Consider the following 27,149-nt stretch of genomic DNA (forward strand, 5'->3'; position numbering starts at 1 on the left):
CTAAATCTGCCTTTAACCCCTTAAATGCCGGTGACCATTAACGTTCCAGCCCACTGGCAGCAAAAAGGATTAACAAGATTCCTGCAAAGAAGTTAGAGCGGCAGCGGGAGATCAGAAAGATACTGAGAGTTAATAGCTGAGAAAATTACACTTAGTTTAGTATTTTTGTTTCTTCTTGATGGATGTACATATGTATTCTTGTACAACAGCAGTGCACAATACATATAGGTGCAAACATATATACAGATTCATACAGCTGTAGGTGCGTGTATGCCCTTCTGCATATATATGTGTTTGGATATATGTTTGGAATCCATGCCCTTATACTGTCAATATAAACAGAATGCATCTGAGAGATAGTTAAGAATGATATTTAGCTTGTTAACATCTGGTTGGATACAAAACCCAAATTGTACTTAACCAACACGATTGTAAGATCAAGACCAGCTGGGCATTTTACTTTCCAATTGAGTCTGCTCTATAAGTTGTATCTCTCACATCCATAAGTGTATATAAACATATATCCAAATAGAAGTATATATAGATATGTACACTCATATATATGTTCAGTATATATGCGCATATCTATATATACAAAGGAGTGCATGTATGTATGTATGTATTTGTATACAGATGAGAAAATAGGAGACAGCCAGAGTTTTGTGTATGTTATTTTCCTTCGGAGGGAGCTCCTGATTATGAATCCAGTGAGGAGGAGAGGTTAGGGTGAAGTTTGGTGAAGGAGGGTTAGGCACAGTTAATGTTGAAAGCCATACCGCTTTCTGCTTCTGCAAACAACAAGAAAAAAAATATAGATTTCCAATCAAATATCTTGATAAGAAATTCATGGACACCAAGACATCGCCCTCCCACCCCCATAAAAAAAAATCTATAAATAAAAAATAAATTTAAAACAAATAATTAAAAGTAGACACGAATACTACAAACAAAATCTCTGTGCAGAAAATTACTGGTTCATACCTCTCCATCTCGTTTCCCTGTTTCGTGGAGACTTGGGCAATTACTGTGGGTATTTGTCCCATATATAATCGTTTATGAAGATGTATATCAAATTATACTATTCTATACAGCTTATTTAAGTTTCAGATATAAAAAAAAACCATATCCAATAAATGTGTTAAGTGATTAGGATAAATCCTGAACCATAACATGTGGAAGTATCTTCTGATTTCAGAAAATGAATAATTAAAACCATAAATAAATTTTATTCCACAATCTGTTACAAATCACAAGAAAATGACCACTAAAGTCTATTTCCCAAATTAGTGAAATATTGGCACCACTGTGATACAGGAATGTTTGTCACCAAATGACTGCAAATCTACAGACATTAGTATATAATAGCAATGCCCTTCCAATTAAACACTGAACTTGGTAACATGTATTTCCCTCAGGGAGGAGCCTTGGAGAGGTATGTATGCACATGGTTTTTGAAAAAGCAGAAAAACAGCTCAGGTTCAGACACATAATTAAATAAATAAAAGTAATAAACATAAAATTGAGATCAGAAATTAACAAAGGGTCAAAACATAAGGGTAGGGAGGAGTTAGTTATAACAAAACTGCAAATCAATTATTAGCAAATCAGGGATTGCTGGCAGACTGGATTTGCTTGGCATATGGTTATTGGAGGAGTGTTGAGTGACGTGGTGAAGGAGGGTCAGGCAGTGAGGGCTCCAGATGCAATTGGGGAAGCAATGTAATGTGACTAAGATCATGAGGCACATGACCAACTTTGGAATCTAGATGAAATTATATAATATTTGGGGGCATTCATGGAAACCAGTGCAAAGTATAAAGGTGGAATTAAGGTGGAGTTTCTCATACCAACCAATAAAGTGTTTGCCTTCATTTATAAACCACACTATAAAATGACAATAAGAAACTGATTAGCTGCTTAGGACAATACTTTTAACTTTGCATCAGTTTTCATAAATGTCTCCGAAGGGTGTAAGTTACTGAGTTAGGACATTCCATAACTACACGTTTGTCTAACTGAATACTTGTAACAGAAAACTTATATGTCTATACATATGATAAGATACATATGATATTACGTCTATGGTACAGATAATGAGTGGGTATGTATATTGATGTATCTTAATCTAAAATGAATAAACGTTACTTTTTTGTTTGTTTTAAAGACTGATTTAGTGGATGTTTATACTCCATTATGCTAAGTGGATTACATTCTGTCAATTTTAAATAAAGTTATGATTCAATTTAAATCAAGGTGGCCTCTGTCCTCCACACAAGTTGCTGGACTTAAGTTATATATTGACTAACGAGTATACATGGTACAGCACTGCGTTCAGCTCTGGCCAAACTTTTAGTGGTTTGAAATAAAAAAAATATATACCTATATTATTGTGTTTACATATAGGCATCTTAAAAATCACTGGAGATGTGATCTCACTTTAGTAAACATAAATCCTAAGGCTCTACCTAAGATCAGAAACAAAAAATCACTGTAGACAAGCTCTGATTACTCTGCAAATGTGTTTGTGCCTTAGATAATGGTAATAAGAACGATACTGCTAGGGAAAGACAACCAGATAACACTTTTAAGACCCTACAGTAGCTTATAAAGCATAACATAGACCAAAGTACTTATAAAAGTATAAGATGCAAAAAGATTATGGGGAACTTACAAATCCTAGGAGTAACTTACCTGCTCTCCCCTTTTTCAGATTTGTATTCTATGGCTATCATCAGCAACTTCAGCTTCACAAAGCACAACCTGTGAAGACAGTACAGAGTGTTGGGAAAGATAATGAATAGTGGTCATGTTCAAATTATTACCCGAGCACGTTGTTAGTTAAGTCTCTGTCAGTATCCCTGCTTTGTCAGGTCCAGGAGTTTCTTCTCGTCATTTTCTTGGAATTCCAATTACTTAATTAATGTAAGCATTCCTTTATTTTTGTGTATTTGCTGTAGAATAGGTAGTGTACTTACTCACACACCGCGGGGAAAGAGAGTCCCACAAAAGCACTGGATAGATATTCTGTGTACATCTCATTAGCCACTCCTTCAAGATAGTACTTCTGCCACGTGTCTTCTTCAATCTGCCACACACAGCACAGGTTACCTGAAAATACTGAAGCCTTTTCTTTCTCTACAGAAAGGCAAAAACACCTGCAAATTTACTATTCTGTGGGAGCCTTCTATGCTTTAAAACAGTGGTTCTCAACCTCAACCCTCAAGATATCCCAACATGTCATGTTCTGAGGATTTATGTCTGTAGAAGCAGGTGGGATAATGTCTGACCTCACCTGTGCATGATTAAAGAGACCCACAAAATACTGTATGACCTGTTGGTGGTACTTGAGGACTGGAGTGGAGAACCCCTGCTTTAAAATTATAAAGTCCCATATGCATCTCAATTTGCACTAGTTACTTAAACTTAATTTTATCCTTCAACGGATAAAGACCACACTTGCCTATTCTACTGGATTGCCTGGGAGACTCACAAATTTTGGCGAGTTCTCCCAGGGAAGTAAACAATGTTCCCACATCATCTCCACAAATGCAGTAAAGTAGACAGGGCCGTAAGTATATGGTTCATTGTGAAATTGTTTCCCATTGCAAAATGATGCAAATAGTGGCCATGTTTACATGATTCACAGCACTATTCCCCATCACAGCTGCCGTGGGACCTCCCTGTACAGGATCTCCCAGAGGGTAGTCCCACAAAGTAAACAACTACTGTATGATAAACTCTTGCTAATGAACCAAAATCCAACTATTTAAAAACAAAACAAAAAAAAACTGTTCAGGATTTTATTGTAGCTACTCTCGGAATTATGAAAGAGAAAACTCATACCTTTATAAATGAACGCATGGAGAAGAGATTTGCAAGCATGGTGGATAGACCCTGTGCAAGGCAACTCTGTGCAATGAAGCCCAGCTTCAGCTCAGCCAGACATATGGCATCATCTCCTTCTTTCCAAGTCCAGCTAGGGATGTTTAGTAGATGAGCCTGGAGAACAATAACCAAATAATGAAATATGCAAAAGGCAAAACATGACTTAGGACAACATACAGGAGGACGGTGACCTTTCAGCATGAATTAAGCCATGAACTCATTTATCCCACACCAGTCTTTCTTGAAAGCACTGTTACAATGAGAAGGATTTGCTCAGTGTGTATTATACCATTTTCCTCTCTATACATCCTACAAAACTCTTTTTACTCTGGCAAACCTAGAGATGGCCAATAGGTAGAATTTTTGACCAAAATCACACCTTGTTGTGATACTGAAGCATCTGCGTGATAATCCGGATCTTTGGGTGATAGTTTTTTATTGAGATGACTCTGAAACGTAGAAAAAGGGCAAACAGTAAAATTCATTATCTTATACCAACCGTGCTATAATACATGAATTGAGACACAGGAAAAATAAAATAAAAAAAACTTTATTAGAACTAAGCTTTATTCTCTAAAAGGATTAATCACAATAGTACTATAGATGTATTTGAATAAAGATTTATTAATACATTTAAAAAATATATATACAATATTTTTAAATGCATACTGAGAGGGATGTTCAGTGGCACTGACTTAGCATTTTAAGATGCCAGTTTACAATGTAATCACATGAAACACTCTTCACCAGTTAAATTTGTCCCTCATAATTTGGGTACATCTTGATGAGGAAGGAGGGAACCAGATACCATCTAAAAAGCAATTTATAAGAAAAGACGTTGGATCTTAAGTGAAAACTGCCTATTACATTTCATCTGCTATTTCCTCCTGGATGTTCTAGCACTTTCTTAAACTTAACATTTCCAAAATCAAATTGATTATCTTCCCACCCTCCTGAATAACAACACCTCCCTCAATGTCATTGTCTATTGACAGCATCACCATTTCCTCTAGACTGCAAGTACACTGTCTTAGATATATCCATGACTCTTCCCTTTCCATAAAACCTCACATTAAGTACCTTTCTTACTCCAACCATTTCCATCTCAGAAATATCTAAAGGATCAGACCCTTTCTCACCCTGGAGTAACTAAGACCATCATCCACTCACTGGTCATCTCTAGGCTGGACTATCTTTTCTCCCCTTCAATCTGTCACACTACGTATAAACTCTCACCCAATCCTCCCCTCATCTCCCTTCACACTCCAACCTACCCACTTCGCTCCACATACGGATGCCAGCTCTCCTCCCAAATGATTACTTCCTCTGTTTATCAGACTCTCCACCTCTCTTCAAAACTTAAAACGGTCTCTCAAAACCCACTTCCTTATCAAAGTTTTTCAGATCTCATCCTAACCCACCACTCTGCTCCTTGCTCATTGTTTTCCCCTCTGTTTTACCCGTTTGTCAGTCATCGTCCCCACTTAAGATTGTAAGCTCTCTAACGAGCAGGTCCCTCTTCCCTCATGTTCTTTCCTTCCCTCACTTACACCATCATCTCTTTCCTATTGCCAATAACATCACCAAGCCTTTGGGTTTGGCCGCCCTGCTGCTCTTTTGGGTATTATGACTGCTGTTGCAGCAGCAATGTTTATAAATCGTATACATGTTCTGCAATGTTCTGTACTGTAAGTCCCTTTTTTCTTCATTTGTTCATACCATTTCTATTAATGTACTCTGTGAGACACTGCAGACCCCTTGTGGCGAAACTAATACTAATAATAATTTGATTTAAATTATTACAAATCAACGAAGTTAGGGTGTGTACACACGGTGAGATGCTTGCTATGCCGGATTTTCACTTGCGATTTCCCTTGAACTCCCTGGAGCCCAGATAGCACAGATTTGGACTAACTTTTCTTGAGATATGGACTATGTGTGCTTACGATTTTGGCTTATGTGAGATTTTGGCTTATGTGAGATGTCATTGACATGTGAGATGAACTAGATAGTACACCGATTGACTTGCCTGCACGGTCTATCTTTTCTTGCGATGCCGACCTGGCGGGACCGCGCATCGGGATCGAATCGGGATCGCAAGGTGACTTTCACCATGCGATCTGCACTAACTTTTCTTGCGATTTTGACTATATAGTCAAAATCGAAAGAAAATATCTCACCGTGTGTACACACCCTAAGATTGGAATTGCAGGTTCTGCATAGATCTATATGTTCACATAAATTATCAGCGACATCTAATAGCCTTACAGTTTACATAAGGGAATAAATAATCCCATTTATTAAGTTACATTAGCTTAATGATAGAGGTGACTCCTCTCGAATAGACAAGCAACCTAAAAGTTTAGAATGAAGGATAATTGGGATGTACAGTAGTTATGACGCCAGAAATGCCGGCTGGGGGCCCCATGCCTATTCCCACTTGTGAGTGTCTACGTCGCCCATAGAGTGGGAATAGAACCTATGGCAAGTGCAGCGAGCCACGGAGCCCACAGCGTGGCGAGCGCAGCGAGCCTGCGGCGTGGTGAGCGCAGCTTCGTTGCGCTCACCCCCCTGCTGGTATTCTGGCGGCCGTGATACCGGCGTCGGTATGCTGACCGCTGGAATCTCAACTGCCAGTCACCTGATCCCTACCCGGATAATTTGTATACACTGCTGTAGACAGAACGCACTTCTAAGGAAAACTCTGTTATGATTAGAGACTTCATTTATCAGGTAATAAGCTTATCTTTTACATCATTAAGCAAATGAACAGGAAGAACAAATGGTATTGCCACACTGTAATGAAAACATAATCCATGTATTGTATGTAAATCGTCAAAACCTGTATGGGTGGCCTTATGAAAATACTCCCACAAGTTTCATCCTCAGCATTTGTGGTTGCCCAATCTATGTTCATTGAATGTGCAACCGATCATTAAACTAAAAAGCCACAAATATAAAAAATAAGATTTTAAACCTACCGGTAAATCTTTTTCTCCTAGTCCGTAGAGGATGCTGGGGACTCCGTAAGGACCATGGGGTATAGACGGGCTCCGCAGGAGATATGGGCACTCTAAAGAACTTTTAGTATGGGTGTGCACTGGCTCCTCCCTCTATGCCCCTCCTCCAGACCTCAGTTAGAGAAACTGTGCCCGGAGGAGATGGACAATATGAGGAAAGGATTTTGTAAATGCAAGGGCAAGATTCATACCAGCCCACACCAATCATACCATATAACTTAGAATATACGCAACCAGTTAACAGTATGAACGAAAAAACAGTATCAGTCAAAGACCGATTCCAACTGTAACATAACCCTTATGTAAGCAACAACTATATACAAGTCTTGCAGATTTAGTTCGCACTGGGACGGGCGCCCAGCATCCTCTACGGACTAGGAGAAAAAGATTTACCAGTAGGTTTAAAATCTTATTTTGTCTTACGTCCTAGAGGATGCTGGGGACTCCGTAAGGACCATGGGGTTTATACCAAAGCTCCAAACCGGGCGGGAGAGTGCGGATGACTCTGCAGCACCGATTGAGCAAATGCGAGGTCCTCATCAGCCAGGGTATCAAACTTGTAGAATTTTGCAAAAGTGTTTGAACCCGACCAAGTAGCAGCTCGGCACAACTGCAATGCCGAGACGCCTCGGGCTGCCGCCCAAGAAGAGCCCACCTTCCTAGTGGAATGGGCCTTTACCGAATTTGGTACCGGCAATCCAGCCGTAGAATGAGCCTGCTGAATCGTGTTACAGATCCAGCGAGCAATAGTCTGTTTAGAAGCAGGCGCGCCAATCTTGTTGGCTGCATACAGGACAAACAGAGCCTCTATTTTCCTAACCCTAGCCGTCCTGGCTACGTAGATTTTTAAGGCCCTGACCACCTCCAGGGACTTGGAATCCTCCAAGTCACCCGCAGCCACAGGCACCACAATAGGTTGGTTCAAATGAAAAGAAGAAACCACCTTAGGCAGAAATTGAGGACGAGTCCTCAATTCTGCTTTATCCACATAAAAAATCAAGTAAAAATCACGAAAATTTGGACTTCAGGGAGAGAAGCCAATTCCTTTTGAAAAAATATAGACAGGGCCGAAATCTGTACCTTAATGGAGCCTAATTTTAGGCCCATATCCATTCCCGTCTGTAGGAAGTGGAGAAAACGGCCCAGATGGAAACCTTCCGTAGGAGCATTCCTGGTTTCACACCAAGATACATACTTCCTCCAGATACTGTGATAATGCTTCGCCGTTACCTCCTTCCTAGCCTTTATCAGAGTAAGGATAACTTCCTCCGGAAAACCTCTCTCTGCTAGGATTCGGTGTTCAACCGCCATGCCGTCAAACGCAACCGCGGTAAGTCTTGGAACATGCAAGGCCCCTGCTGTAACAGAGGCCACGGATCTTCTTTGAGCATTTCCTGAAGATCCGAATACCAGGCCCTTCGAGGCCAATCTGGAACCACGAGTATTGCTTGTACTCTGTTTCGTCTTATGATTCTCAACACTTTTGAGATGAGAGGTAGAGGAGGGAACACATAGACCGACTGAAACACCCATGGTGTCACTAGGGCGTCTACCGCTACTGCCTGAGGGTCCCTTGACCTGGCACAATACCTCCGAAGCTTTTTGTTGAGGCGTGACGCCATCATGTCTATTTGAGAAAGTCCACAAAGACTTGCTATCTCTGCAAAGACCTCTTGATGAAGTCCCCACTCTCCTGGATGGAGATCGTGTCTGCTGAGGAAGTCTGCTTCCCAGTTGTCCACTCCCGGTATGAAGACTGCTGACAGAATGCTTACGTGATTTTCTGCCCAGCGCAGAATTCTGGTGGCTTCCGCCATCGCCACTCTGCTCCTTGTCCCGCCTTGGCGGTTTACATGAGCCACTGCTATGATGTTGTCTGATTGGATCAGAACCGGTAGGTCGCGAAGAAGATACTCCGCTTGTCATAGGCCGTTGTATATGGCCCTCAATTCCAGTACGTTGATGTGTAGATAAGCCTCCTGGCTTGACCATACCCCCTGAAAATTTCTTCCTTTTGTGACTGCTCCCCATCCTCGGAGGCTCGCGTCCGTGGTCACCAGAACCCAGCCTTGAATGCCGAACCTGCGACCCTCTAGAAGGTGAGTACTCTGCCGCCACCACAGGAGAGACACCCTGGCCCTGGGGGACAGGCTTATCTTTCGATGAAGGTGTAGATGGGACCCCGACCATTTGTCGAGAAGGTCCCACTGAAACGTCCTCGCATGGAACCTGCCGAAGGGAATGGCCTCGTAGGCTGCCACCATTTTTCACAGAACTCGAGACCATTGATGAACAGACACTCTTTTTGGTTTTAGCAGGTCCCTGACCATGTTCTGGATGTCCTGGGCTTTTTCTATTGGTAGAAAAACCCTCTTTTGTTCCGTGTCCAGAATCATGCCTAGGAATGATAGTCGAGTCGTTGGAAGCAACTGTGACTTTGGCAGATTGAGAATCCAACCGTGTTGATGTAACACTCTCAGGGAGAGTGACACACTTTTCAGCAATTGATCCCTTGATCTCGCCTTTATCAGGAGATCGTCCAAGTACGGGATAATTGTGACACCCTGCTTGCGCAGGAGCACCATCATTTCTGCCATTACCTTGGTGAAAATACTCGGGCCGTGGAAAGCCCAAACGGCAACGTCTGAAACTGGTAATGACAGTCCTGTACCACGAAACGCAGGTATTCTTGATGAAGAGGAAATATGGGGACATGAAGGTAGCCATCCTTCACGTCCAGCGACACCATAAAATACCCTGCTTCCAGACTGGATATCACAGACCGGAGTGATTCCATCTTGAATTTGAACTTTTTCAAGTATAGGTTTAGTGATTTTAGATTCAAAAATGGTCTGACCGAACCATCCGGATTCGGGACCACAAACATTGTTGAATAGTACCCTTTGCCCTGTTGGCCTAGGGGAACCTTGACAATTACTTGCTGTTGACACAGCTTTTGAATTGCATCTAATACCACTTCCCTCTCTGGGGAAGAGGTTGGCAAGGCCGACTTGAGAAATCGGCGAGGGGGCACCTCTTTGAACTCCAGTTTTTAACCTTGGGATACAATTTCCAACGCCCAGAGGATCCACGCCTGATAGGACCCAGACCTGGCTGAAGAGTCGAAGACGTGCCCCCACCGGTGCGGACTCCCTCCGTGGAGCCCCAGCATCATCCGGTGGATTTAGCAGAAGCCGGGGAGGACTTCTGCTCCTGGGAACTAGCCGAAGCAGGTGTTCTCTTACCTCTACCCTTACCTCTGGCGAGGAAAGAGGAGCCCCGACCTCTTCTGGACTTATGCGACCGAAAGGACTGCATCTGATATTGTGGGGTTTTCTTTTGCTGTGGGCGAACAAAAGGCAAAAAAGTAGATTTACCCGCGGTAGCTGTGGAAACCAGGGTGGTCATTCCGAGTTGTTCGCTCTGTAATTTTCTTCGCATCGCAGCGATTTTCCGCTTAATGCGCATGCGCAATGTTCGCACTGCGACTGCGCCAAGTAATTTTGCTATGCAGTTAGGAATATTACTCACGGTTTTTTCATCGTTCTGGTGATCGTAATGTGATTGACAGGAAGTGGGTGTTTCTGGGCGGAAACAGGCCGTTTTAGGGGCGTGTGGGAAAAAACGCTACCGTTTCTGGGAAAAACGCGGGAGTGGCTGGAGAAATGGAGGAGTGTCTGGGCGAACGCTGGGTGTGTTTGTGACGTCAAACCAGGAACGACAAGCACTGAACTGATCGCACTGGCAGAGTAAGTCTCGAGCTACTCAGAAACTGCACAGAGATGTCTTATCGCAATATTGCGAATCTTTCGTTCGCAATTTTAAGATGCTAAGATTCATTCCCAGTAGGCGGCGGCTTAGCGTGTGCTAAAAGAAGCTTGCGAGCGAACAACTCGGAATGAGGGCCCAGGTCCGCGAGACCATCCCCAAACAAAACTTCACCCTTGTAAGGTAAAACCTCCATATGCTTTTTTGAGTCTGCATCACCCGACCATTGGCGGGTCCACAGAGCTCGCCTTGCCGAAACTGCCATGGCGTTGGCTCTGGAGCCAAGCAGTCCCACGTCTCTTTGAGCGTCTCTCATATACAAGACTGCGTCCTTAATGTGGCCCAAAGTCAGGACAACGGTATCCTTGTCCAGGGTATCCATGTCAGCCAACAAGATATCTGTCCATGCTGCAACAGCGCTACAGACCCATGCCGATGCTATTGCCGGTCTGAGTAAAGTCCCTGTATGTGCATAAATAGACTTTAAGGTAGTCTCCTGTCTACGATCCGCAGGATCCTTAAGGGCCGCAGTGTCAGGAGACGGTAGCGCCACCTTCTTGGACAGACGCGTTAATGCCTTGTCCACCCTGGGCGAGGGTTCCCAACATTCCCTGTCCTTTGCAGGGAAAGGATACGCCATAAGGATCCTCTTGGGAATCTGCAGTTTTTTGTCTGGAGTTTCCAAAGCTTTTTCAAATAATTTGTTCAGTTCATGAGATGGAGGAAACGTTACCTCAGGTTTCTTCCCTTTAAACATATGTACCCTCGTGTCAGGAACAGAGGGGTCATCCGTAATTTGCAAAACATCTTTTATTGCCATAATCATATAATGAATACTTTTGGTCACCTTAGGGTGCAACCTTGCCTCATCGTAGTCGACACTGGAGTCAGAATCCGTGTCGGTATCAGTGTCTACTATTTGTGATAAGGAACGCTTTTAAGACCCTGACGGGCCCTGTGACCCAGCCACATCCGCGGATTGACTCCCTGCTGTTTCCTTGGACTCAGCTTTGTCCATTCTCTTATGTAATAAGGTCACATTAGCATTTAAAATATTCCACATATCATACCAATCATGAGTCGGCGTTGCCGACGGAGACACCACAATCATCTGCTCCACCTCCTCCTTGGATGAGCCTTCCGCTTCAGACATGTCGACACACGCGTACCGACACCCTCACACACACCCAGGGATATATCTATAAGGGGACAGTTCCCCAACAAGGCCCTTTGGAGAGACAGAGAGAGAGTATGCCAGCACACACCCAGCGCCAACTGACACTGGAAACAATTCCCAGATATAGCGCTTTTATATTAAGTCAATCGTGTAATACACTCACTGCGCCAAAATGTCACCCCCCCCCCCCCCCCCCCGCTCTTTTTCAGCCCTGTATCACCGTTCTGCAGGGGAGAGTCCGGGGAGACAGCTTCTCTTCAGCACACTGTGGAGAAGATGGCGCTGGTTAGTGCTGTGCAACCAAGCTCCGCCCCCTCTAGTGGCGGGCTTCGGTCCCGCTCAAATTCACAATCAATGGCGGGGGATGAACATATTCACTGACACCGCAGCCCATATGTATCTAACATGCCAAAAATAGAAGTATATATTGCTGCCCAGGGCGCCCCCCCTGCGCCCATCAGTGCCTGCCGTGTGTGTAACTTGTGTGAGCAATGGCGCGCAGCGTTACCACTGCGCGCTTACCTCAGTGAAGATCTGAAGTCTTCTGCCGCCTTAGAAGTCTTTTTTCTTCGTTATACTCACCCGGCTTCTATCTTCCAGCTCTGCGAGGAGGACGGCGGCGCGGCTCTGAGACGAACGGCAGGGGGAGACCTGCGTTCCGATCCCTCTGGAGCTAATGGTGTCCAGTAGCCTAAGAAGCAGAGCCTATCATTTAAGTAGGTCTACTTCTCTCCCCTCAGTCCCACGATGCAGGGAGCCTGTTGCCAGCAGTGCTCCCTGAAAATAAAAAACCTAGCAAAATTCTTTTATCAGAGAAACTCATTAGAGCTCCCCTGTAGAGCACCCATTCTCCTCTGGGCACAGAATCTAACTGAGGTCTGGAGGAGGGGCATAGAGGGAGGAGCCAGTGCACACCCATACTAAAAGTTCTTTAGAGTGCCCATATCTCCTGCGGAGCCCGTCTATACCCCATGGTCCTTACGGAGTCCCCAGCATCCTCTAGGACGTAAGTGAAATATGAAATATAGAAAATGCTCTTCCTGGATATACTATCCGTGTGTCTATGTGTGAGCAGTGCTGCGATTAGCTGCATACTCTCCCCCTACCCCTTTAAACATATGGGCAGATGGACATTTCCCCAGGTAGTATATGTACCTCATTATATTTGATGCATCCTCTGCATCGGGGTCAGCACAGTACTTGTTAGCAAGGATTAGACAGGCATCTGCTGATTCAATCTAAAAGGGAAAAGATGGAAATCTTTTAATCGTCAACAATACAGAACAAACATTTATTTGTTTTAACATAGTTATTGAGATTCACAAAGAAACTACAAATCTATGAAACTAAGAGTTAGTCCACCTTAAAGATTTTGTACTTCTTTGGAGAACTAAGTCATTGTCTTCTATATGTCCTTCTACAGCCTTCACTAAATGCACTGCTTTATTTCTAGCATTTTAGCCACCACACAAGTGCTTATTTGCCTTACATATGACACAGTTCTACTTTTCGCTTTTGCCTTTAAAACAATATACCACTATTGAGTTGTGTGAAGCAAAAAATCAGCAACACTGTCTGCAAACACAGCAGGTGACCAGAAATAAAAAACCCAATGCATTAAATAAATGTTGCGTGATGTAATCAATTTTTATGTAGGTAAAACATCCCTGTACTAAACAAAAATTGGTAGCAAACCACAGCGGTACCCGGTCTCAAGGTCGACCACACTTAGGTTGACACTGTCTAGGTCGACCACTATTGGTCGACAGTAAGTAGGTTGACATGGTTTCTAGGTCGACAGGGACTCTAGGTCGACATGACAAAAGGTCGACATGAGTTTAAAAAAATAAGATTTTACTTACCGATAAATCTATTTCTCATAGTCCGTAGTGGATGCTGGGGACTCCGTCAGGACCATAGGGAACAGCGGCTCCGCAGGAGACAGGGCACAAAAGCAAGCTTTTAGGATCACATGGTGTGTACTGGCTCCTCCCCCCATGACCCTCCTCCAAGCCTCAGCCAGGTACTGTGCCCGGACGAGCGTACACAATAAGGAAGGATCTTGAATCCCGGGTAAGACTCATACCAGCCACACCAATCACACCGTACAACTTGTGATTTGAACCCAGTTAACAGTATGATAACAATGAAGTAGCCTCTAAAAAAGATGGCTCACAACAATAATAACCCGATTTTTTGTACCAATAACTATGTACAAGTAATGCAGACAATCCGCACTTGGGATGGGCGCCCAGCATCCACTACGGACTATGAGAAATAGATTTATCGGTAAGTAAAATCTTATTTTCTCTAACGTCCTAGTGGATGCTGGGGACTCCGTCAGGACCATGGGGATTATACCAAAGCTCCCAAACGGGCGGGAGAGTGCGGATGACTCTGCAGCACCGAATGAGAGAACTCCAGGTCCTCCTCAGCCAGGGTATCAAATTTTTAGAATTTTGCAAACGTGTTTGCCCCTGACCAAGTAGCTGCTCGGCAAAGTTGTAAAGCCGAGACCCCTCGGGCAGCCGCCCAAGATGAGCCCACCTTCCTTGTGGAATGGGCATTTACAGATTTTGGCTGTGGCAGGCCTGCCACAGAATGTGCAAGCTGAATTGTACTACAAATCCAACGAGCAATAGTCTGCTTAGAAGCAGGAGCACCCAGCTTTTTGGGTGCCTACAATATAAACAGCAAGTCAGACTTTCTGACTCCAGCCGTCCTAGAATTATATATATATATATATATATATATATATATATATATATTTTCAGGGCCCTGACAACGTCTAGCAACTTGGAGTCCTCCAAGTCCCTAGTAGCCGCAGGCACCACAATAGGTTGTTTCAGGTGAAACGCTGACACCACCTTAGGAAGAAACTGGGGACGAGTCCGCAGTTCTGCCCTGTCCGAATGGAAAATCAAATATGGGCTTTTGTAAGACAAAGCCGCCAATTTTGACAATCGCCTGGCCGAGGCCAGGGCCAACAGCATGGTCACTTTCCATGTGAGATATTTCAAATCCACAGATTTGAGTGGTTCAAACCAATATGATTTGAGGAATCCCAACACTACGTTGAGATCCCACGGTGCCACTGGAGGCACACAAGGGCTGTATATGCAATACTCCCTTGACAAACGTCTGGACTTCAGGAACTGAAGCCAATTCTTTCTGGAAGAAAATCTATAGGGCCGAAACTTGAACCTTAATGGACCCCAATTTGAGGCTCATAGACACTCCTGTTTGCAGGAAGTGCAGAAATCGACCTAGTTGAAATTTTTTTCGTGGGGCCTTCCTGGCCTCACCCACGCAACATATTTTTACCACATGTGGTGATAACGTTGTGCGGTCACCTCCTTCCTGGCTTTGACCAGGGTAGGTATGACCTCTTCCGGAATGCCTTTTCCCTTAGGATCCGGCGTTCAAACCGCCATGCCGTCAAACGCAGACGCGGTAAGTCTTGGAACAGACAAGGTCCCTGCTGGAGCAGGTCCTTTCTTAAAGGCCGATGCCACGGTTCCTCTTGGAACAGACATGGTACTTGCTGAAAGCAAATCCCTTCTTAGCTCCCGAGGCCATTAGTCCTCTGTGAGCATCTCTTGAAGTTCCGGTTACCAAGTCCCTCTTGGCCAATCCGGAGCCACGAGTATAGTTCTTACTCCTCTATGTCTTATAATTCTCAATACCTTGGTTATGAGAAGCAGAGGAGGGAACACATACACCGACTGTTACACCCACGGTGTTACCAGGACGTCCACAGCTATCGCCTGAAGGTCTCGTGACCTGGCGTAATACCTGTCCCATTTTTTGTTCGGGCGGGACGCCATCATGTCCACCTTTGGTCTTTCCCAACGGTTCACAATCATGCGGAAAACTTCCCGATGAAGTTCCCACTCTCCCGGGTGGAGGTCGTGCCTGCTGAGGAAGTCTGCTTCCCAGTCGTCCACTCCCGGAATGAACACTGCTGACAGTGCTATCACATGATTTTCCGCCTAGCGAAAAATCCTTGCAGTTTTGCCACTGCCCTCCTGCTTCTTGTGCCGCCCTTTCTGTTTACGTGGGCGACTGCCGTGATGTTATCCCACTGGATCAATACCGGCTGACCTTGAAGCAGAGGTCTTGCTAAGCTTAGAGCATTATAAATTTGCTCTTAGCTCCAGTATATTTATGTGGAGAGAATTCTCCAGACTTGATCACACTCCTTGTGTGACTGCTCCCCAGCCTCTCAGGCTGGCCTCCGTGGTCACCAGCATCCAATCCTGAATGCCGAATCTGCGGCCCTCTAGAAGATGAGCACTCTGTAATCACCACAGGAGAGACACCCTTGTCCTTGGATATAGGGTTATCCGCTGATGCATCTGAAGATGCGATCCGGACCATTTGTCCAGCAGATCCCACTGAAGAGTTCTTGCGTGAAATCTGCCGAATGGAAGCGCTTCGTAATAAGCCACCATTTTTACCAGGACTCTTGTGCAATGATGTACTGACACTTTTCCTGGTTTTAGGAGGATCCCGATTAGCTCGGATAACTCCCTGGCTTTCTCCTCTGGGAGAAACACCTTTTCCTGGACTGTGTCCAGAATCATCCCTAGGACCAGCAGACGTGTCGTCGGAACAACTGCGGTTTTGGAATATTTAGAATCCACCCGTGCTGTCGTAGAACTACTTGAGATAGTGCTACTCCGACCTCCAACTGTTCTCTGGACCTTGTTCTTATCAGGAGGTCGTCCATTTTCTTTGAAGACGAATCCTCCTTTCGGTCATTACCTTGGTAAGGACCCGGGGTGCCTTGGACAATCCAACGGCATCGTCTTGAAACTGATAGTGACAGTTCTGTACCACGAACCTGAGGTACCCTTGGTGAGAAAAGGCAAATTTTGGGACATGGAGGTAAGCATCCCTGATGTCCCGGGACACCATATAGTCCCCTTGTTCTTTGCTATCACTGCTCTGAGTGACTCCATCTGGATTTGAACCCTTGCAAGTGTTCAAATTTTTCAGATTTAGAATAGGTCTCACCTAGCCTTCAGTACCACCATATAGTGTGGAGTAATACCCCTTTCCTTGTTGTCGGAGGGGTAATTTTATTATCACCTGCTGGGAATACAGCTTGTGAATTGTTTTCAATACTGCCTCCCTGTCGGAGGGAGACATTGGTACAGCAGACTACAGGAACCTGCGAGGGGGGAAACCTCTCGACATTCCAATCTGTACCCCTTGGATACTACTTGTAGGATCCAGGGGTCCAGTACGGTCCCAGCGTCATGCTGAGAACTTGGTAGAAGCGGTGGAGGGCTTCTGTTCCTGGGAATGGGCTGCCTGCTGCAGTCTTCTTCCCTTTCCTCTATCCCTGGGCAGATATGACTCTTATAGGGACGAAAGGACTGAGGCTGAAAAGACGGTGTCTTTTTCTGCAGAGATGTGACTTAGGGTAAAAAACGGTGGATTTTCCAGCAGTTGCCCTGGCCACCAGGTCCCATGGACCGACCCCAAATAACTCCTCCCCTTTATACGGCAATACATCTTTGTGCCGTTTGGAATCTGCATCACCTGACCACTGTCGTGTCCATAAACATCTTCTTGTAGATATGGACATCGCATTTACTCTTGATGCCAGAGTGCAAATATCCCTCTGCGCATCTCGCATATATAGAAATGCATCCTTTAAATGCTCTATAGTCAATAAAATACTGTCCCTGTCAAAGGTATCAATATTTTTAGTCAGGGAATCCGACCAAGCCACCTCAGCTCTGCACATCCAGGCTGAGGCGATCGCTGGTCGCAGTATAACACCAGCATGTGTGTGTATACTTTTTAGGATATTTTTCAGCCTCCTATCAGCTGGCTCCTTAAGTACGGCCCTATCCGTAGATGGTACCGCCACTTGTTCTGATAAGCGTGTGAGCGCCTTATCCACCCTGAGGGGTGTTTCCCACCGCGCCTTAACTTCTGGCGGGAAAGGGTATACCGCCAATAATTTTCTATCGGGGGAAACCCACGCATCATCACACACTTCATTTAATTTATCTGATTCAGGAAAAACTACAGGTAGTTTTTTCACCTCACACATAATACACTTTTTTGTGGTACTTGGCGTATCAGAAATATGTAACACCTCCTTCATTGCCCTTAACGTGTGGCCCTAAAAGAAAATACGTTTGTTTCTTCACCGTCGACACTGAAATCAGTGTCCGTGTCTGGGTCTGTGTCGACCGACTGAGGTAAATGGGCATTTTACAGCCCCTGACGGTGTTTGAGACGCCTGGACAGATACTAATTTGTTCGCCGGCCCTCTCATGTCGTCAACCGGCTTGCAGCGTGTTGACATTGTCACGTAATTTCCATAAATAAGCCATCCATTCCGGTGTCGACTCCCTAGAGAGTGACATCACCATTACAGGCAATTTGCTCCGCCTCCTCACCAATATTTTCCTCATACATGTCGACACACACGTACCGACATACAGCACACACATAGGGAATGCCCTGATAGAGGACAGGACCCACTAGCCCTTTGGGGAGACAGAGGGAGAGTTTGCCAGCACACACCAAAACGCTATAATTATCCAGGGACAACCTTTATATAAGTGTTCCTTTTATAGCATTTTAATATATATACATATCGCCAAATCAGTGCCCCCCCTCTCTGTTTTAACCCTGTTTCTGTAGTGCAGTGCAGGGGAGATCATGGGAGCCTTCCCACCAGCCTTTCTGTGAGGGAAAATGGCGCTGTGTGCTGAGGAGAATAGGCCCCGCCCCCTTTTCGGCGGGCTTCTTCTCCGGAGTTTTAGATATCTGGCAGGGGTTAAATACATCCATATAGCCTCAAGGGCTATATGTGATGTATTTTTCGCCATACAGGTATTATACATTGCTGCCCAGGGCGCCCCCCCCCAGCGCCCTGCACCCTCCGTGACCGCTGTGTGAAGTGTGCTGACAACAATGGCGCACAGCTGCAGTGCTGTGCGCTACCTGATGAAGACTGAGAGTCTTCTGCCGCCTGGTTCCGGACCTCTTCATCTTCAGCATCTGCAAGGGGGGTCGGCGGCGCGGCTCCGGGACGAACCCCAGGGCGAGCCCTGTGTTCCGACTCCCTCTGGAGCTATGTCCAGTAGCCTAAGAATCCAATCCATCCTGCACGCAGGTGAGTTGAAAATCTCTCCCCTAAGTCCCTCGATGCAGTGAGCCTGTTGCCAGCAGGACTCACTGAAAATAAAGAACCTAAAAACTTTTTCTAAGCAACTCTTTAAGAGAGCCACCTAGATTGCACCCTTCTCGGCCGGGCACAAAAACCTAACTGAGGCTTGGAAGAGGGTCATGGGGGGAGGAGCCAGTACACACCATGTGATCCTAAAAGCTTGCTTTTGTGCCCTGTCTCCTGCGGAGCCGCTGTTCCCTATGGTCCTGACGGAGTCCCCAGCATCCACTAGGACGTTAGAGAAAAATGTTTTACTTTTTCATACTTTATGATCCACGTGCACTACAATTGGGAACGGTAACCTGTGCTGAGCGCAGCGAGGCACCTTGCCCGAAGCTCACTCGCCATGCGAGGGGACGCGGTGCACTAATTGGGGATCCCAGTCACTGTACGGAGAAAACGACACCAAAAAAAGTGAAAAAACTCATGTCGACCTCCTGTCATGTCGAACTAGTACATGTCGACCTAGAGTCCCTGTCTATGTAGAAACCATGGAGTGAGGCACCTTGCCCGAAGCATGGCGAGCAAAGCGAGAAAACGACACCAAAAAAGTGCAAAAAGTCATGTCGACCTAGTACATGTCGACCAATAGTGGTCGACCTAGACAAGGTCGACATAAGTGTGGTCGACCTTGCATACCACACCCAACCACCGCTGACATTGTTTCACAAGGGAAATCTAACTCAAAAGCAACATTCAACTGTATACATAGAGCTATTGGCAAATGAAAAAAAATAAAATGCCCTAAATAAAGCCTTATAAGCAGATTCACAAACATTGCCCTACTTTCTTACATTTGAATCATCTTTAACCCACTAAGTGGATGCTTCCAAGGCAGTGATCGATTTTCCACAGCAAGCCAGCCTGCACCTTGTCTTGCTCTGCTGTGGGCCCACAACCCACATAAATTATGATCCCCATATGTATTGCAAAGGTTCATAACGACATCGATGATATCTGCTGCAGACCCACGGCACAGCGGATTCTGGGTGTGGTATGCAAGGTCCACCACACTTAGGTTGACAGTGTCTAGGCCGACCACTATTGGTTTCTACGTAGACAGGGACTCTAGGTCGACATGTACTAGGTCGACATGAGTTTTTTCACTTTTTTTGGTGTCGTATTCTCCGTACAGTGACCGGGATCCCCAATTAGTGCACCGTGTCCCCTCGCATGGCGAGCGAGATTCAGGCAAGGTGCCTCGCTGCGCTCGACACAGGTTACCGTTCCCAATTGTAGTCCACGTGGATCGTAAAGTATAAAAAAGTTCAAAAATTAAGTTTAAAAAAAAAATCCCATGTCGACCTTTTGTCATGTCAACCTAGAGTCCCTGTCGACCTATTTACTGTCGACCAATAGTTGTCGACCTAGACAGTGTCGACCTTTAAACCAGATACCGTGGATTCTATGGGGCTGCGATGTGGCCACATGCAGCAATTTCCGGCTTATCATGTGCTTGGTCCTAAAGGGTCATACACCTAGAAGTCAATTCTTTGCTGGGACAGATCTATATCGGAAGAGCTGTCCCGTAGCCAAGTGAAAAAATGCTGGTATGTATGCCACCTATTTTTCTGATATATATATCAAATAGAGTATGCTTCACAATGTTGGACCCCTATTTATGGTCCTCAGTTCCCGGATATTATATTCTCCATTTGTAGTACCTGGATAATTTCCTAGCCATTCCTGAGTTCTAAACTATTCAACTGATATCCCAGGTACTGATATGATGCAAGCATTGTACAGTATGTGGCAATGGGAACTAGTGTGGGTATGACGCAGTATGTATATGGTCTGTGGTATAATGTTGTGTCATTTATTAATCATTGCATTTTGAATGAACTGAACAGTTATGCCCATCCCATCTATAGAGTTATGGAAACTCTAAATCCACTGTCATATTATTATAGACACTACTGTATACGGTCATTACTAGATAATCAACAGCTGGTGCCTTCCTTATCTGTAATGTCTTGCTGGTAGTATTATAGGTCTGTCAATATAATACCATTATGTACGTTATCCCCCTTTCTAATATAGTGGGGTGTCTTTTATCAGTCACTAAAATTGGGGTGTAATGCTCTAGCACTGAGATTTGTTTATTTACAGTGCAATAACTCAGTGCAATAACTCACACAGTGTCGGTGCTGTTGAATGTACTGTAAGATTTTCTATCACTGAGATAAACCGTGATAGAAAATCTTAACTACCATCACTTAACGATAAATAGACCATCTTTTTGTTTTTCTGGGCATAATTCATGTTTGTATGCAATGCTGATGTTTACACAACTGAGTGATTATCGGCAAACTGCGCGTGTACCATGATCGCATCAAGGTACCTATGTGATGTAGCTCGCAGTGAGAATTTAAACACACAGTGATTGACAGAAAGGGACCATTTGGGGCAGTGAACAGGGATTGGTGTGAAAAACGCAGGTGTATCATGGCCATTTATGGGACCTGTATCTGCCTTCAGCTGCAATTATGTACATAGAGAAACATGGTGTTAGCGTTGCTACTTCAGTGATCACTTTGCGGGACCATTGGAGTTGATGTTCGGCATTACTGCGTTGATGCTGCGTATGTGTACGCAGTTGCTGAGGACTTTCCGTTGGTTCCGGTAGCAGCTTCACTTGGGATAATTAGCAAGTCCGTAGCCTGAATAACTGCAGCTGCTTAGGCACGTGCGTACAAACATGAATTAGGACATTTATGGATTAGTGCAGTGGTTCCCAAACTTTTGTGAGTCACGGCACCCTGGAGTGTCAGATTTTTGTTTCACGGCACCCCTAGGCCACAAGTTTCTTATTGAGAAATTTAGAAAAAAATATTAGATTAAGTAAAGGGACAAGATTTGCTTCTGTATGTCCACATATTTTATAATTGGCAGCCACCAGCACTGGTTTTGCCTATTAAATTGACAATAAATAGTTTGAATTGGTCCTTGACAACCAACCTGAGGCACCCCTGCAAGTGTCCCGCGGCACCCCAGGGTGCCACGGCACACAGTTTGGGAACCACTGGATTAGTGACTAAAATCCAGCAAAGCACAGGCATGCCTCCCTTCAAAAAACTGAATAAACTTGTATGTGAAGCTCAGCTGGGCAGGGGGGAAGGGGTCTGGCTTCAGGGGAGCAAGAGGTGGCTGCAGGGGACACCCTTCCTTTCTGCCATCTACCGCTGGCCGTACATGCATAGCAGCGCAGCCGAGCGGTGCATTGGGCAGTGAGAGAGGGGACTGCTACAGCTGCAGTCTCCTCTCTCCCATTGACCAATGTGCGCTCCACTGCCCTACTACACAGGCGCAGTCAGCAGCAGTGTATAGAGCAGTGAGGGTGATTGTAGACCCGGCCCCTTGCCAGGCCACTCCATTTGGCATGGGTAAGTAGTATCTGTTCCCCCTCTCTAGGCATCACTGCACATGTAAACCACTGAATGGTTTACAGATGATGATCACAAGGCATGTTGCAACGGCTGTACTCCTGCAATGGTGCCTTACCAATAGCCATCCGTTGTAGGGAAGTCCAAAGGAGGGTCAACTATCAATGGTCTCCAACCCATCATACCATTGTCAGGAAACCATTGATGGTTTTGACCCATCAATGGACATCCTTGCTCTATGACATAGCAGCCAGCTGGCCAATTAAGTTAGGGGGCAGGGCAAAACTGCAAAACAGTGAGGTGGTTCGAAATGTTCCATGCCCCTGTATCAAGGAAAAATAAATAAAAACATCACTGCCTCTGTGCCACTGATGGCAGATAACCATGAGATCATTCCCATTAATGGCAAAACCCCAATCCCTTGTCTTAAGTCTTGTCCAGAGTATGGCGCAGATTTATCAAGCCTTAGGGAGTGATAAATTGCACTGCGATAAAGTACCAACCAATCAGCTCCTGTCATTTTTGGGAGAGAACCTGTAACATGACAGTTAGGCGCTGGTTGTTTGGTACTTTATCACTGTGCAATTTATCACTTTCCAAGGCTAGATAAATCTGGGCCTATAAGAGTTACTATAAATCTAGTTTCAATATATAAGTGCGGGAGAGTACAGACATCTTTTTCACAGAAAACAATACGATACTGAATTGATACTTTTTAGAAAACCCCCTCCTAAGATACCGATGTAACCCAAACTTCAAACAAAATGGAAAATATTTAGAGCTTTGCATATATATATATATATATATATATATATGTTTCCTATATTACACTTTTTTTTTTTTACGGTTACTGTAACAGCTAGTGATTAGAGTGCACAAGAATTTTGGATGATGATAATTTACAATCCAGTAATACACTGTGAAAACATAATTTATGAATGGTTACACGGGCGGATTGGCCATAGGGCTTCCCAAGAAGATTCCTGGTAGGCTGACATTGCTACACGGTATGTTATACCTCTTGTGCAGCCCATGTCTGGACACTTCTAAAACAATTTACAGGACCACTTTTAGTTCCCAATCCGCCTTTGGTCTCAGACACAACTGCAGCAAAAGACTTAAGGAAGGCCATAACTGGGTACAATCAGGTCCTACGAGGAGCGTTCCTGCCCCCTCAACAGACCCCAACCCCTCATTAGACCACACTCCTTTTAGGGCTGCTTCCATAAATTTCCTGGGCCAGTTTTCCATCCCAATCCACCCCTGCCTGGTGTAATACTAAAATAGATATATTCTGTTACCTTAACTCTTGCCAGGTCATGGGGGTTCAGGACGGATCCCTGGTAAAATTCTACCTGAGTAAAGTGCCTCTTGAAGAGAGCTTCTAGCTCCAAGTTAGGGGAAATACTACAGAGAAACAAAATAAACATTCATAAATAAATAATTGACATTCAATAATAATACTGTCATGGTGCTATGCTATAGCCCCTTTCAAGTTTCTCACTGAATAGCAACATCATAGCCTGCCCCCTGCAGCATAACGCAGTGAATTACAGTATTACACTGTGGAGGTGGAGCCAAGCTGATACAATTCACACCCTGCAACTGTTTGTCCCTTTCTCAGAAGCCAACATTAGGATGTAGGTATAATCTTAAGCATTCATTGTTTAACCATTTCAGATGTTTAGGGTCTTTTCCTTTCTGGCACCCTGTTATTCATAAGCTTCACTATTTTAGCAAGATATTGGGGGTAATTCTGAGTTGATCGCAGCAGCAAGTTTGTTAGCAGTTGGGTAAAACCAGGGCCCTCATTCCGAGTTGTTCGCTCGCTAGCTGCTTTTAGCACCATTGCTCACGCTAAGCCGCCGCCTACTGGGAGTGAATCTTAGCATAGCAGAATTGCGAACGAAAGATTTGCATAATTGCGAATAAAAATTTCTTTGCAGTTTCTGAGTAGCTCGGGACTTACTCTGCCACTGCGATCAGTTCAGTCAGTTTCGTTCCTGGTTTGACGTCACAAACACACCCAGCGTTCGCCCAGACACACCCCCGTTTCTTCAGCCACTCCCGCGTTTTTCCCAGAAACGGCAGCGTTTTTCCGCACACACCCATAAAACGGCCAGTTTCCGCCCAAAAACACCCACTTCCTGTCAATCACACTCCGATCACCAGAACGATGAAAAATCCTCGTTATGCCGTGAGTAAAATACCTAACTTTTGAGTAAAATAACTAAGCGCATGTGCTCTGCGACACTTGCGCATGCGCAGTAAGCGACTAATCGCAATATAGCGAAACTCGGCAACGAGCGAACAACTCAGAATGAGGGCCCATGTGCACTACAGGGGGGCCAGATACAACATTTGCAGAGAGAGAGAGATTTGGGTGAGTTCATTTGTTTCTGTGCAGGGTAAATACTGTCTGCTTTATTTCTACACTGCAATTTAGATTTCAGTTTGAACACACCCCACCCAAATCTAACTCTCTCTGCACATGTTATATCTGCCCCTCCTGCAGTGCACATGGGCCCTCATTCCGAGTTGTTCGCTCGCTAGCCGCTTTTCGCAGCAGTGCACACGCTAAGCCGCCGCCCTCTGGGAGTGAATCTTAGCTTAGCAGAATTGCGAACGAAGTATTCGCAATATTGCGAAAAGATTTTTCTTTGCAGTTTCTGAGTAGCTCCAGACTTACTCTTCCAGTGCGATCAGTTCAGTGCTTGTCGTTCCTGGTTTGACGTCACAAACACACCCAGCGTTCGCCCAGACACTCCCCCGTTTCTCCAGCCACTCCCACGTTTTTCCCAGAAACGGCAGCGCTTTTTCACACACTCCCATAAAACGGCCAGTTTCCGCCCAGAAACACCCACTTCCTGTCAATCACACTACGATCACCAGAACGAAGAAAAAACCTCGTAATGCCGTGAGTAAAATACCAAACTTCTTAGCAAATTTACTTGGCGCAGCCGCAGTGCGAACATTGCACATGCGCAGTTAGCGGAAAATCGCACCGATGCGAAGGAAAAGAATGAGCGAACAACTCAGAATGAGGGCCATGGTTTTGCCCAACTGCTAACAAAATTGCTGCTGCGATCAACTCAGAATTAGGCCCATTAGTAGAACACAAGTTCCAACAGAAAGACTTTTTATAGTCAGCTACTGCAGTTATTTGTCAGCAGTATTTTAAAAGATAAGACCAATCAATGAGGGACTGTTACATTTATTATTGATCGTGATCTGACAGAACAGCAAATGGCAACATGAAAAGGAATATAAGCAGCCTATTTTTCCATTGTTAATTTTAAGATTTTTGGTGACATTTTTCTTTGAAGAAAGTAAACAACTAAGGGGGGAATTCAATTAGTCGTGGTAAATTACTGTGGCTAAATGATCCCCCGGGGTCTATTCAATTAGCCCCAAAAGCCAGGACTATTAGGGATTTTTTTTCATCTGTCCAGAGGAAGGTAAAAAATAAAATAAATGTTAACTGACCTGTTTTCATGTGAACAAAAAGGGTTACAATTCAATTGCCTGATAATGACCATCAGGCAAAAATTGCGGTAAAAGCTAAATTTTTTTGTGTGCAAAAAATTAACGGGCACAATTGAATTCCCCCCTAACTATGCAGTTTGCAGAATTACCTTAGCACTGATCACTGCCCGTACACCACCAAAAAGATTGTCACATTTATTTGATTATAAAATCATGCATATGTTACATTATACTGCACTTTTCTACAAAACATTGCTGTTATTAGTCTGGTACAATATCATGCATGCACTAGCAGTATTGACTAAATATATTTATCAAGGGGCCCAAACCAATCACTAATGGTTAGTCAAGCCTCTAAGCATGGGCCCCTACCACCAATTTTTCCCGGTGGGCCCTTCATGCCCCAGTCCGACAGTGGAAACATATCAGTGCTTAAATACTCTATAAGTTAAGGGAGTTTTGTCTCATAATCAAGCAGTGGAAAGTTCACACAACACAGACTTTTAAGGCCCATACACACTGGGCAATTTTGAGCTGAGAGCAGGTCACTTTTGATGTGTTGAGCTGCTTTCAGCTCAAAGCCGCCCAGTGTGTATGCACAAGCGATGAGCGCTGATGTACGCTCCCACTTCATCGCTGGCGGCCGCGGTCATCTACTGGTATCACCAGTAGATGAACGGCGGGGTGAGCGACTTTCCATAGCGTCCTGCTGTGGAAAGCCGCTCACCCCCGCTGACATCGCTGGGCAGGGGAAAAAGCGCTCAGTGTGTATGCAGCGATCATCGCTGTGCATACACGCTGTGCAAAAACGCCCAGAGTATGTGCACCTTTAAACCAGCAGCACATATAAAGATTATCTTTCAAACCATCCAACTAGTTGGCTAGTTTGAACAAAAATCTGGTAACATATGGGAGTAAATGACAATAGCCATTTGCTCCCAAATGCCAGCAAACAGACAGAATGATAATTCTGTGAAGCTGGTTAAATCTGTTAGATTTAGCATATTTACAAAAACCTATATAGTCTGTTGTATTATAATAATAATAATAATGATAATAATAATGACTGTAAATTATGTGTAAGTATGATCTGTAGTCCATCAACATTTAAAATGATCTTTTTGCAAGGTACTGAAATTTTTGCTTACTGGCTACATTGTAATAAATAGGATTTTAATACCTACCGGTAAATCCTTTTCTCGCAGTCCATAAGGGATATTGGAGGAAACTAG

General features: G+C 44.6%; 1 protein-coding gene across 14 annotated transcripts in view; it reads right to left on the bottom strand.

The window, feature by feature from the left end:
• Positions 1 to 27,149, bottom strand: part of KCNMA1 (potassium calcium-activated channel subfamily M alpha 1) — a 1,046,495-nt gene that overhangs the window by 246,984 nt on the left and 772,362 nt on the right. For 10 of the 14 annotated variants that reach the window (XM_063958697.1, XM_063958688.1, XM_063958687.1 and 7 more), the window contains exons 11-17: positions 23,733 to 23,838; positions 13,006 to 13,088; positions 4,265 to 4,334; positions 3,844 to 3,999; positions 2,976 to 3,085; positions 2,692 to 2,760; positions 777 to 788 (exon numbers count right to left, since the gene is read on the bottom strand). In XM_063958697.1, the coding sequence (XP_063814767.1) occupies positions 777 to 788; positions 2,692 to 2,760; positions 2,976 to 3,085; positions 3,844 to 3,999; positions 4,265 to 4,334; positions 13,006 to 13,088; positions 23,733 to 23,838 (606 nt within the window). The remainder of the gene's footprint in view (positions 1 to 776; positions 789 to 2,691; positions 2,761 to 2,975; positions 3,086 to 3,843; positions 4,000 to 4,264; positions 4,335 to 13,005; positions 13,089 to 23,732; positions 23,839 to 27,149) is intronic. The other 4 variants (XM_063958698.1, XM_063958690.1, XM_063958700.1 and 1 more) reach the window with 1 other exon arrangement.

The sequence above is a fragment of the Pseudophryne corroboree genome, chromosome 3 (genome assembly GCF_028390025.1).
Source record: "Pseudophryne corroboree isolate aPseCor3 chromosome 3, aPseCor3.hap2, whole genome shotgun sequence".
NCBI classification, from domain to species: domain Eukaryota; kingdom Metazoa; phylum Chordata; class Amphibia; order Anura; family Myobatrachidae; genus Pseudophryne; species Pseudophryne corroboree.